Source organism: Leucoraja erinacea, unplaced genomic scaffold (genome assembly GCF_028641065.1).
Source record: "Leucoraja erinacea ecotype New England unplaced genomic scaffold, Leri_hhj_1 Leri_803S, whole genome shotgun sequence".
Lineage (NCBI taxonomy): Eukaryota > Metazoa > Chordata > Chondrichthyes > Rajiformes > Rajidae > Leucoraja > Leucoraja erinaceus.
This window is the reverse complement of record NW_026576733.1, coordinates 17,278-30,114: the sequence shown is the minus strand read 5'-3', so window position 1 is coordinate 30,114 and position 12,837 is coordinate 17,278. Positions and strand designations below refer to the sequence as shown.

The 12,837-nt window shown below is 60.1% G+C and overlaps 1 protein-coding gene across 1 annotated transcript; it reads right to left on the bottom strand.

Annotated features, from left to right (window-relative positions):
* Nucleotides 1-4,740: 4,740 nt before the first annotated feature.
* On the bottom strand, nucleotides 4,741-12,306 carry LOC129694803 (zinc finger protein 497-like). Its single transcript, XM_055631561.1, has 3 exons — nucleotides 12,150-12,306; nucleotides 11,969-12,099; nucleotides 4,741-6,807 (listed from the first exon to the last, which is right to left on the bottom strand). Exons 1-3 carry the CDS (start codon nucleotides 12,304-12,306, stop codon nucleotides 4,789-4,791), a joined length of 2,307 nt encoding a protein of 768 aa, XP_055487536.1. The 3' UTR covers nucleotides 4,741-4,788.
* Between the last annotated feature and the right edge of the window lie 531 nt (nucleotides 12,307-12,837).

Below are 12,837 nucleotides of genomic sequence, written 5' to 3'. Positions count from 1 at the left end.
AAGGATTTGAGTATAGGAGCAGGGAGGTTCTACTGCAGTTGTACAGGGTCTTGGTGAGACCACACCTGGAGTATTGCGTACAGTTTTGGTCTCCAAATCTGAGGAAGGACATTCTTGCCATAGAGGGAGTACAGAGACGGTTCACCAGACTGATTCCTGGGATGTCAGGACTGTCTTATGAAGAAAGACTGGATAGACTTGGTTTATACTCTCTAGAATTTAGGAGATCGAGAGGGGATCTTATAGACACTTACAAAATTCTTAAGGGGTTGGACAGGCTAGATGCAGGAAGATTGTTCCCGATGTTGGGGAAGTCCAGGACAAGGGGTCACAGCTTAATAAATATAGATAAGGGGGAAATCCTTTAAAACCGAGATGAGAACTTTTTTCACACAGAGAGTGGTGAAACTCTGGAACTCTCTGCCACAGAGGGTAGTCGAGGCCACACAGTTCATTGGCTATATTTAAGAGGGAGTTAGATGTGGCCCTTGTGGGATCAGAGGGTATGGAGAGAAGGCAGGTACGGGATACTGAGTTGGATGATCAGCCATGATCATATTGAATGGCGAATGGTGCAGGCTCGAAGGGCCGAATGGCCACTCCTCAATTTCTATGTTTCTATGTTCCATGCACCCACCACCCAATGTGAAAAGGTTACCACTCAGGTTCCTATTGCGAGCGTTAGGGGTGGTAACACTGCCAGGATCCTCTCAGGGTCAGCATAGACCCCCACCTTGTATGAGTGTTGTAGCAGGTAGGAACACACCTGCTCTCCTCTCCCCCGCTCCAGGTGAAAAGCCAACTCACACTGCAGACCTGCTCAGAGACAGGGCCACCTCTACAATGCTCGACAGTGGTACAGCTGTCTGTTCCATCCTGACCACGGGTGCTGCCTGTACAGTGTTTGTACCTTCTCCCTGTGGGTTTTCTCCGAGATCTTCGGTTTCCTCCCACACTCCAGATTTGTACGTTGATTGTCTTTGGTATAAATTTAAATTATCCGCAGTGTGTGTGTGTATGTGTATGTAGGATAGCATTAGTGCGCAGAGATCGCTGGTCAGCATGGAGTAGATGGGCCGAAAGGCTTGATCACGCACTGTACCTCTAAACTAATCACACCCCACACGATTTTCATCCCTCGATATTATATAACCATATAACAATTACAGCACGGAAACAGGCCATCTCGGCCCTACAAGTCCGTGCCGAACAACTTTTTTTTCCCCTTAGTCCCACCTGCCTGCACTCATACCATAACCCTCCATTCCCTTCTCATCCATATGCCTATCCAATTTATTTTTAAATGATACCAACGAACCTGCCTCCACCACTTCCACTGGAAGCTCATTTCACACCGCTACCACTCTCTGAGTAAAGAAGTTCCCCCTCATATTACCCCTAAACTTCTGTCCCTTAATTCTCAAGTCATGTCCTCTTGTTTGAATCTTCCCTATTCTCAAAGGGAAAAGCTTGTCCACATCAACTCTGTCTACCCCTCTCATCATTTTAAAGACCTCTATCAGGTCCCCCCTTAACCTTCTGCGCTCCAGAGAATAAAGACCTAACTTATTCAACCTATCTCTGTAACTTAGTTGTTGAAACCCAGGCAACATTCTAGTAAATCTCCTCTGTACTCTCTCTATTTTGTTGACATCCTTCCTATAATTGGGCGACCAAAACTGTACACCATACTCCAGATTTGGTCTCACCAATGCCTTGTACAATTTTAACATTACATCCCAGCTTCTATACTCAATGCTCTGATTTATAAAGGCTAGCATACCAAGAGCATACCAAAAGATATTGTCAAGCTGGAAAGGTACAGAGAAGATTGACGAGGATATCGCCAGGACTAGAGGGTGTGAGCTATAGGGAGACGTTGAGTAGGCTGGGTCTCTATTCCTTGGAGGGCAGGATATATTTCCGATTAGCACATGTCAGGAGGATGAGGGGTGATCTTATAGAGGAATGGATTGGGTAGATGCAGTCTCTTGCCCAGAGGATTCCTGGGATGTCAGGACTGTCTTATGAAGAAAGACTGGATAGACTTGGTTTATACTCTCTAGAATTCAGGAGATTGAGAGGGGATCTTATAGAAACTTACAAAATTCTTAAGGGGGTTGGACAGGCTAGATGCAGGAAGATTGCTCCCGATGTTGGGGAAGTCCAGGACAAGGGGTCACAGCTTAAGGATAAGGAGGAAATCCTTTAAAACTGAGATGAGAAGAACCTTTTTCACACAGAGAGTGGTGAATCTCTGGAACTCTCTGCCGCAGAGGGTAGTCGAGGCCAGTTCATTGGCTATATTTACGAGGGAGTTAGATGTGGCCCTTGTGGCTAAGGGGATCAGAGGGTATGGAGAGAAGGCAGGTACGGGATACTGAGTTGGATGATCAGCCATGATCATATTGAATGGCGGTGCAGGCTCGAAGGTCCGAATGGCCTACTCCTGCACCTAATTTCTATGTTTCTAGGAAGGGAATCGAGGACCAGAGGACATAGGTTAAAGGTGAGGGGGAAAAGGTTTAATAGGAATCCGAGGGGTAACTTTTTCACACAAAGGGTGGTGGGTGTATGGAACAAGCTGCCAGAGGAGGTAGTTGAGGCTGGGACTACCTCAACGTTTAAGAAGCAGTTAAGCAGGTACATGGATAGGACAGGTTTGGAGGGATATGGACCAAGCGCAGGCAGGTGGGACTAGTGTAACTGGCCGGTGTGGGCAAGTTGGGACGAAGGGCCTGTTTCCACACTGTATTACTCTGACTCCATATATATGTCTATGTAAAAAAAACCCTGCTCCGCACATAACCCCTCTCACCTTCACACAACAAATAGCTGGTGCTTTGACCATTTCAGCCCCTGGGTTAAGGTTCCAACTGTTTACCCAATCTTTGTCTCTCAGAACTTTATACACAACTGTTCTGGAGAAAACAACCCATGTTTGAAGAAAGGTCACCCATCCGTGTTCTCCAGAGATGCTGCCTGACCCGCTGAGTTACTCCAGCACTTTGTGTATTTGATTTGAGTATAGGAGCAGGGAGGTTCTACTGCAGTTGTACAGGGTCTTGGCGAGACCACACCTGGAGTATTGCGTACAGTTTTGGTCTCCAAATCTGAGGAAGGACATTATTGCCATAGAGGGAGTGCAGAGACGGTTCACCAGACTGATTCCTGGGATGTCAGGACTGTCTTATGAAGAAAGACTGGATAGACTTGGTTTATACTCTCTAGAATTTAGGAGATTGAGAGGGGATCTTATAGAAACTTACAAAATTCTTAAGGGGGTTGGACAGGCTAGATGCAGGAAGATTGTTCCCGATGTTGGGGAAGTCCAGGACAAGGGGTCACAGCTTAAGGATAAGGAGGAAATCCTTTAAAACCGAGATGAGAAGAACTTTTTTCACACAGAGAGTGGTGATTCTCTGGAACTCTCTGCCGCAGAGGGTAGTCGAGGCCACATAGTTCATTGGCTATATTTAAGAGGGAGTTAGATGTGGCCCTTGTGGCTAAAGGGATCAGGGGGTATGGAGAGAAGGCAGGTACGGGATACTGAGTTGGATGATCAGCCATGATCATATTGAATGGCGGTGCAGGCTCGAAGGGCCGAATGGCCTACTCCTGCACCTAATTTCTATATTTCTATTGTCCCGTGTACCGAGGTACAGTGAAAAGCTTCTGTTGTGTGCTAACCAGTCTGCGGGAAGGCAATACATGATTACAATTGGGGCATGTACTGAGTTGGATGATCAGCCATGATCATATTGAATGGCGGTGCAGGCTCGAAGGTCCGAATGGCCTCTACTCCTGCACCTAATTTCTATGTATCTATGTACCTGTCCAAGTTCTCCACAGAGATGCTGCCTGACCCGCTGAGTTACTCCAGCACTTTGTACCTGTCCAAGTTCTCCACAGAGAGTTACTCCAGCACTCCAGCGCCTTTATCGTTGGCACCTGCACAGGTTTGCCTGGGAATGGGGAGATGGGCAGGGCAAGGCTTTCCGCTGTACCTCGTCGCGCGCGACAGAGCGATAGACGGAGGCGCGAGCGTGCGTGAAATTAAACACCAGCAGCGACTCGTGGAACAACAATTCTATTTTACATGTAACAGGACAAACGTCCCAAACCCCAGGCCCACGGAAACACCCCCGCCCCCAGCAAAACAGTAACTCAAACCACAACATGTACACAGTCTGCCCTGGACACCTCAACTCATGGGGAGGGGGGGGAGGAGGAGAAGAGGGGAGAGAGAGTGAGAGAAAGGCAGGGTCTGTGTTCCCACTCACCCCCACACACACTGGATCCCAGCTCTTCCCTCACCAGCCCACACTAGGTTCCCAACACCCCCACCGACAACCCAGCTCCCCATACACACCTCTCCCCTCCCCCTCACGTCCCTTTCTCCACTACCCCCCGACACCGGGGACCACCAGGGCCTCTGCTCTTACCCCCACCCCTCCCCACACCAGGGCCTCTGCTCTCTCCCCCTCTCACTGCCACCGCATACCAGGGGCTCGGGACTCCCTGCTCTCTCCCCTCTCCTCGCCCCCACCACTCTCCGCTCCTCCCTCCCCACACCAGAGCCTCTGCTCTCTCCCCCACCCCTCTCCCTCTCCACACTGGGTCCAGAGTCCCCGTTCTCTCCACCCCATCGCCCCTTGGCCACACTAGAAGCCAGGGCCCCTGCTCTCCCACACTCTCCCCCTCACCACACTAGGCCCAGGGTCCCGTCCCACTCCCCCCGCTCTCTGCCCCCTCCCCTCCCCTCCCCTGCCGTGCCGTGCCGGTACCTCAGTAGATCTCGATGGTGCCCACGATGGAGTTGGGCACCACGTCTGCACCCTTGACAGCGAAGGTGTCGCCGAACTGCGCGCAGAGGGCGGTGGAGGGGAGGGGGGCGGGGGAGGGGAGGGCATGGGTTCGGCGGTGGCTGCGGAGGTTGGACGGGGTCTTGAAGCTCTTGCCGCAGAGCCGGCAGACGTGAGGCCGCTTGGCCGAGTGGGTGCGGCGGTGGTCCAGCAGCTGCATGGACTGCACGAAGCCCTTGCCGCAGGTGCTGCAGCGGTAGGGCCGCTCGCCGGTGTGGATGCGCTGGTGCTCGCGCAGGTGGTTGGACTGCTTGAAGCGCTTCCCGCAGTCGGTGCAGGGGAAGGGCCGCTCGTCGGTGTGGGTGCGCTGGTGCAGCCGCAGTGCCGAGCTGAAGCCGAAACCTTTGCCGCATGCGGGGCAGCGGAAGGGGAGCTCCCCGGAGTGCCGGCGTTGGTGTACCTGCAGGCCGCCGTGGCTGGCAAAACCCTTGCCACAGTCACCGCACAGGAAGGGGCGCTCCCCTGTATGGCTGCGCTGGTGCAGCTTCAGTCTTGCCGCAGAGCCGCAGTGGCGCCCGCAGATGCTGCATTGGAGGCGGTGTTCCCCGGCGTGGCTGCGTTGGTGAAGCTTCAGTCCTGCTGCAGAGCCGCAGTGGCGCCCACACACGCCGCATTGGAAGGGCCGGTGTCTGGCTGCATTGGGGTCGATGGTGCAGCGGTGTTCCTGCAGCTCTGTGCTGTCGGCAAACTGGCAGCCACAGCCGGTGCAGCAGTTGGGCTCCAGCCCGGCATGCAACAACCGGTGCTGCTCCAGCCGTCGCTGGTGGATAAAGCCCTTGCCACAGTCGGCGCAGGTGAAGGGGCGCTGGCCGGCATGGCAGAAGCGGTGGGCGAGGAGCTTGGAGGCGCGGCCGAACGCCCGCGGGCAGTCGCGACACTTGAAGGGCAGGTCGCCGGTGTGGATACGGCGGTGTTGGCGTAGGTTGGAGGACTGGGCGAATGCCCGCGGGCAGAAGTCACAGCGGTGGGGCCGCTCGCCGGTGTGGGTCTGGTGGTGCCGCATCAAGTTGGCCAGTGTAGTGAAGGTCTTGCCACACTCGGCACACTGGAAGGGCCGCTCGCCGGTGTGGGTACGCATGTGGTTGCGGACGTGCACCAGCTTGCCGAAGGCCTTGCCGCACACCGGGCACGGGTGCCGGCGCCCGCAGCCCCCCTGCCGCTGGTGGTTCTGCAGCTGCAACGGCTGCGCAAACTCCCGGTGGCACAGGGCGCAGCGGTGCGGGGCCCCCGGATGCTGCGGTGTTGGCGCGGGGGCCGTTCCCCCCTCCCCCGGTTCCTCGTCCTCCTCCTCCTCCTCCTCCTCCTCCTGTGCCGGCTCGGCTGCAGCTGCAGTGACGGTTGCAACACGGGTCACTGCGCTGGTGGGCGCCGCAGTCTTGCCGGGGGCTGCGTGGGTGCGCCGGTGGTAGAGGAACTTGGTCATGTTGTTGAAGGCCTTGCCGCACTGCGGGCAACGATGCAGCGGGTCGTCTGTATGCAGCCGTCGGTGCTGCACCAGTGCAGCCTCCGAGCTGAAGCCACGGCCGCAGTCGGTGCAGAGGTACAGCACTTCCCCCTTGTGGCTGCGCTGGTGCTGCTGCAGGGAGGACAGTTTCTTGAAGGAACGCCGACAGTCGGGGCAGGGGTGGGCCAGTGCCACGTGGCTCTGCTGGTGCTGATGCAGCCTCCGTACCGTGCTGAACACCCGGCCGCATTCGCTGCAGTCGTGGGGGGGCGCTGGAGCCGGCGGTGCAGCAACGGTGGGGCAGTCGCGGGGCCCCGGGCGGGCATGCAACGCCTGGTGCTGCAGGAACTCCTCCACCGTGCCCAGCTGCTGACCGCACTCCGGGCACCCATGCAGCGGCTCGCTAACCTCGCCCACCGCTGCATCAACGCTGCACTCCCGCTCATCACCGTGCTGCTGCTGCTGGTGAGCCTGCATCTCATCCGCGCTCTGGAATACCTGGGGAGACAGAGAGGGTGGGGGGGACGGGGGATGGGGAGACGGGGGGAGGGGGGGGGGAGGGGGAGGGAGGGGGAGGGGGGGAGGGGGTGAGGGGTGGGGAGGGGGGGGGGGGGGGGAGAGGGAGAGGGAGGGGGGGGAGGGGGGAGAGGAGGGGAGAGGAGAGGAGAGGAGAGGAGAGGCGAGGAGAGGAGGGGAGGAGCGGAGGAAGGGGGGGGGGGGGAGGGGGAGGGGGGAGAGGGGGGGGGGAGAGAGAGGGGGGGGGGGAGAGGGGGGAGGGAGAGGGGAAGAGATAGAGGGGAGAGGGAGAGGGGGAGGGGGGGGGAGAGGGGGGGGGGGAGGGGGAGAGAGGGAGAGGCGAGAGAGGAGGAGAAGGGGAGAGAGGGAAGAGGGGAGGAGAGGAATGAGGGCAGGAAAGACAGGGACGGGGAGGGAGAGAGGGGAGAGGAGGGGAGAGGGGGGGAGGGGGGGAGGGGGAGGAGAGGAGGGAGGGGAGGGGGGAGGAGGGAGGAGGAGGGAGAGGGGGGGGGGAGAAGGGGGGAGGGAGGGGAGGGGGGGGGGAGGGGAGGGGAGGAGAGGAGAGGGGATGAGAGGAGAGAGGGGGAGGAGGGGGAGAGGGGGGAGGGGGGGGGGGAGGGGGGGGGGGGAGAGGGGAGGGGAGGGGGGGAGGGGAGGAGGAGAGAGAGGGAGGAGGAGAGAGAGGGGAGAGGGAGGGAGGAGGGGGGAGGGGGGAGGGAGGAGGGGGGGAGAGGAGGGGGAGAGGGGAGGAGGAGAGGAGGGGAGGAGGGAGGAGGGGAGAGGGGGGGAGGGGAGGGGGGAAGAGAGGGGAGGAAAGGAGAGGGGAGGAGAGGAAGGGGGAGGAGAGGGGAGGAGAGGAAGGGGGAAGAGGGGGGAGGAATGGAGAGAGGAGGGGGAGGAGAGGAGAGGGGAGGAGGGAGAGAGAGGGAAGGAGAGAAGGAGGGAAAGGGAGGAGGAGGGAGAGAGGAGGAGGAGAGGGAGGGGGAGGGGGAGAGAGAAAGAGAGAGAGAGAGGGAGAGAGAGAGAAAGGAGAGATGGAGGGGGGGGGGGAGGGGAGGGGGGGGAGAGAGGAGGAGGGGAAAGGGGGAGGGGAGAGAGGGAGAGATGGAGAGTGGACGAGGGAGAGAGGGATAGGGAGGGGAGGGAGGGAGAGAGAGGGGAGAGGGAGGAGAGAGGAGAGGGAGGGGGGAGGGGGGGATACAAAGAGGGGGGAGAGGGAAAGAGAGAGGGGAGAGGGATGGGGAGAGGGGTAGAGGGAGAGAGAGGAAGGGAGGGAGAGAGAAAGAGGGGGGGAAGAGGGGAGAGGGGAGGGGAGGAGGGGGGCAGGTAGGGGAGAGGGGGGGAGGGGAGGGGGAGAGAGAGAGAGGAACCTCAGGTACATTTAAGGCAAGGGAGAGCCAGAGGAGGCCAGGGAGGAGCCCCTCTACCCCTCGATGGCCAGAGGAGAGGAGAGGGGAGGGGGGGAGGGGAGGAGGGGGAGGGGAGGGGGGGGGGAGGGAGGGGGGGAGGGGGGAGAGGGGGGGGGAGAGGGGGGGGGAGGAGGGGGGAGAGGGGGAGGGGGAAAGGAGGGGGGGGAGGGGGGGGGGGGGGAGAGGGGAGGGGGGGAGAGAGAGAGGGGGAGGGGGAGGAGGGAGGGGAGAGGGGGGGGGGGGGGGGGGGGAGAGAGGGAGAGAGAGAGGGGGGGAGGAGGGGAGGGGAGAGAGGAGAGGAAGAGAGGGGAGGGGAGGGAGAGGGGGAGAGAGGGGAGGGGAGGAGAGGGGAGAGAGGAGGGAGAGAGAGAGGAGGGAGAGAGACGCCTGAGGGGGGGAGAGTGGAGGGAGAGGGGGAGGAGAGGGGGGGGGGGAGGGGGAGAGGGGAGGAGGAGAGAGGGAGGGGGGGGGGGGGGGGGAGGAGGGGGGGAGGGAGAGAGGGGGAGGGAGAGGGAGAGGGGGGGAGGGAGGGAGAGAGGAGGAGGAGAGAGGGGGGGGAGGGAGGGGAGAGAGAGAGGGGAGGGGGGAGAGGGAGAGGAGGGGGGAGAGAGGGAGGAGAGGAGGGAGGGAGGGAGAGGAGAGGGAGGAGAGGGAGAGAGGGGGGGAGGAGGGGGAGGGGAGAGAGGAGGAGAGGAGGGGAGGGAGGGAGAGAGAGAGAGAGGGGAGGGGAGGGAGAGAGAGGGGGGGGGAGGAGAAAGAGAGAGGGAGAGAGGAGGGAGGAGGGGGGGGAAGAGGGGGAGGAGGGAGGGGGGAGGAGGAGGGAGAGAGAGGGGGAGGGGAGGGGGGGGGAGGGACAGGGGGGGAGAGAAGGAGGGGGGGGGGGAAGGGAAGAGGGAGAGGGGGGGGGGGGGAGAGGGGGAGGGGGAGAGGGAGGGGGAGGAGGGGGAGGGGAGGGGGAGAGAGAGAGAGAGGGAGTGAGAGGAGAGAGAGAGAGAGGGGGGAGGGGGAGGAGAGGGAGGGAGGGAGAGGAGAGAGAGGAGGAGGGAGGGGGAGGGGAGAGGAGAGGAGAGGAGCATCGAGAGGTGAGGAGAGGAGAAGAGAGAGGGAGGGGGGGGGGGGGGAGAGGGGAGGAGCGGGGGGGAGGAGGGGGGAGAGGGGGAGGGAGGGGGGGGGGGGGAGGAGGGGAGGGGGGGGGGAAGAGAGGAGAGAGGAGGAGGAGAGAGGTGAGGAGGGGAGAGGAGAAGGGAGGGGAGGGGGAGGAGAGGGGGGAGGATAGGGGTGACGAAAGGGGCGAGGAGAGAGGTGATGAGCGGGGTGAGGAGGGAGAGGGAGGTGGGGGGAGAGGGACGGAGCAGGAGGGCAGGAGGGAGGGGGGCAGGGGGGAGAGGGGCAAGAAGGCAAGAGAGGGGGGAAGGAGGGCGAGGGGGAGGGGGAGGGAGAGAGGAGGAGGGAGCGAGAGAGGAGGGGGGAGGGGGGCGAGGGGGAGGGGGGGGGAGGGGGGGGGGGGGGGGGAGGGGGGAGGAGAGGAGGGGAGGGAAGAGGAGAAGAGAGGAGAGAGGGGAGAGAGAGGGGGGTGGGGGAGAGAAAGGAGGAGAGTCTAGGTATGGTAGAGGGGAGAGTGGGTAGAGAGACAGAGAGGGGGAGGGAGAGGGAGGGGAGGGAGGAGAGAGGAGGAGGGGGGAGGGGGAGGGGAGAGAGAGGAGGGGGAGAGGAGAGGAGGGGGGGGAGAGGAGGGGGGGAGAGGAGAGAGAGGGGAGGAGGGGAGAGGAGAGACGAAGAGAGATGAGAGGGGAGGAAGAGGAGATGGGGAGAGGGAAGAAGGAGAGGGGAGCAGATGAGAGGGGAGGACAGAATGGGAGGGGAGGAGGAGAGGGGAGGGGGGGGAGGGGAGGGGGGAGGAGAGGAGAGGAGAGGAGAGGAGGGGGGGGGGAGGGGGAGAGAGAGAGGGGGAGAGGGGAGGAGGGGAGGAGGGAGAGGAGGAGAGGGGAGAAGAGAGGGGGGAGGAGGAGAGAGGAGAGAGGAAGAGGAGAGGAGGGGAGAGGGAGAGAAGAGGAGGGGAGGGAGGAGAGGGAGGGGGGAGGGGGAGAGAGGAGGAGGAGAGAGGGGGGGAGAGAGGAGGAGAGAGGGGAGGAGGGGAGAGGGGGGAGGAGAGGAGAGAGAGGGGGAGGGGAGAGAAGGAGAGAGAAAATAGGAGAGTAGAGGAGAAGAGAGAGAGGAAGGGAGAGACAATGAAATTCGTAATTTCTAAAGCACAACAGAAAGAGTGAACATGTCAACATTGTATAAAATGAGAAAAAGAAAAGTTCTATAAATAAGGGGTGGAGAGGGGGGAGAGAGGAGAGAGAGGAGAGAGAGAGGAGGGGGGGAGAGGGGAGAGGGAGAAGGAGGAGGGGAGGGGGAACGGAGGAGGGGAGGGGGGAGACAGAGGGGGGAGGGGGAGAAGGAGGAGGAGGAGGGAGGAGACGGAGATGGGGAAGGGGAGAGGAGATCAACAACAGTGGGCAGGGTGCACCATACATCTACATGCCCCATAGCACTGGCCCACCCATCTACATGCCCATAGCACTGCCCACCCATCTACATGCCCATAGCACTGCCCACCCATCTACATGCCCCATAGCACTGCCCACCCATACATCATACATGCCCACATAGCACTGCCCACCCATATATCTACATGCCCCATAGCAATGCCCACCCATATATCTAAATGCCCCATAGCACTGCCCACCCATCTACATGCCCATAGCACTGCCCACCCATCTACATGCCCCATAGCACTGCCCACCCATACATCTACATGCCCCATAGCACTGGCCACCCATACATCTACATGCCCCATAGCACTGGCCACCCATCAACAGTGGGCATGGTGCCCCATACATCTACATGCCCCCTGGCACTGCCCACCCATACATCTACATGCCCCATGGCACTGCACATCCATACATCTACATGCCCCATGGCACTGGCACACCATACATCTACAGTGGGCAGGGTGCCCCATACATCTACATGCCCCATGGCACTGCCCATCATACATCTACATGACCCCATAGCACTGCCCACCCATCTTACATGCCCCATAGCACTGCCCACCCATCAACAGTGGGCATGGTGCCCCATACATCTACATGTCCCATGGCACTGCCCACCCATCAACAGTGGGCATGGTGCCCCATACATCTACATGCCCACCCATACATCTTCAGTGGGCATGGTGCCCCATCCATCTACATGCCCCATAGCACTGCCCCCCAATCTCCAGTGGGCCTGGTGCCCCATCCATCTACATGCCCCATAGCACTGCCCACCCATCTACAGTGGGCATGGTGCCCCATCCATCTACATGCCCCATAGCACTGCCCACCCATCTACAGTGGGCAGGGTGCCCCATACATCTACATGCCCCATGGCACTGCCCACCCATCATCTACAGTGGGCAGGGTGCCCCATACATCTACATGCCCCATAGCACTGCCCACCCATCAACAGTGGGCATGGTGCCCCATCCATCTACATGCCCCATGGCACTGCCCACCCACCCATCAACAGTGGGCAGGGTGCCCCATACATCTACATGCCCACCCATACATCTACAGTGGGCATGGTGCCCCATCCATCTACATGCCCCATGGCACTGCCCACCCATATATCTACAGTGGGCAGGGTGCCCCATCCATCTACATGCCCACCCATCCATCTACAGTGGGCAGGGTGCCCATGGTACTGACCTGCAGGCAGTGTGAGCAGCCATGTAGCTGTGCGGCGAGTGGCGTGGGGCTGCCAGCATCCTTGGCATGGGTGGCCTGGTGCTCCAGCAACTGCTCGGGGGTGTGTTGAGGAGCTGGCCGCACTCTAGGCACTGGAAGCGGCTGTCGGCATCGGGCGCCAGTGCCACCTCCTTGGCATCACCCTCGGCCCCGGCCTCGGCCAGCTCGGGGCAGACGTAGACGTGGAGCCAGACGTGGCTCTGCTGGTGTACCAGCACCTCTTCTAGAGTGTTGTACAGCTGGCCACACTCGGAGCACATGTACTGGTGCTCCACCAACAGCCCGCTCTCCGACTCCATCGCACATGTGCCCGGGGGGGGGGAAAGGCAGGCAGGGAGGGAACGTGCAGACTCCCCCTTCACAGTCCACACTCACTGTAACGACAAAGACACAGACCGCTCAACTTCACAGCTTCCAGCCGCACAATCACGCCCATCCAGTCCCCTCCGCCATTCTATCATGCCAGGCCTATCGTTCCCTCCCAACCCCCAATCTCCCCAGTCACAGAGTGATACAGCGAGGAATCAGGCCCTTCAGCCCATCCAGTCCCCTCCGCCATTCTATCATGCCAGGCCTATAGTTCCCTCCCAACCCCCAATCTCCCCAGTCACAGAGTGATACAGCAAGGAAACAGGCCCTTCAGCCCATCCAGTCCCCTCCGTCATTCTATCACGCCAGGCCTATCGTTCCCTCACAACCCCCAATCACCCCAGTCATAGAGTGATATAGCAAGGAAACAGGCCCTTCAGCCCATCCAGTCCCCTCCGCCATTCTATCATGCCAGGCCTATCATTCCCTCACAACCCCAATCTCCCCAGCCACAGAGTGAT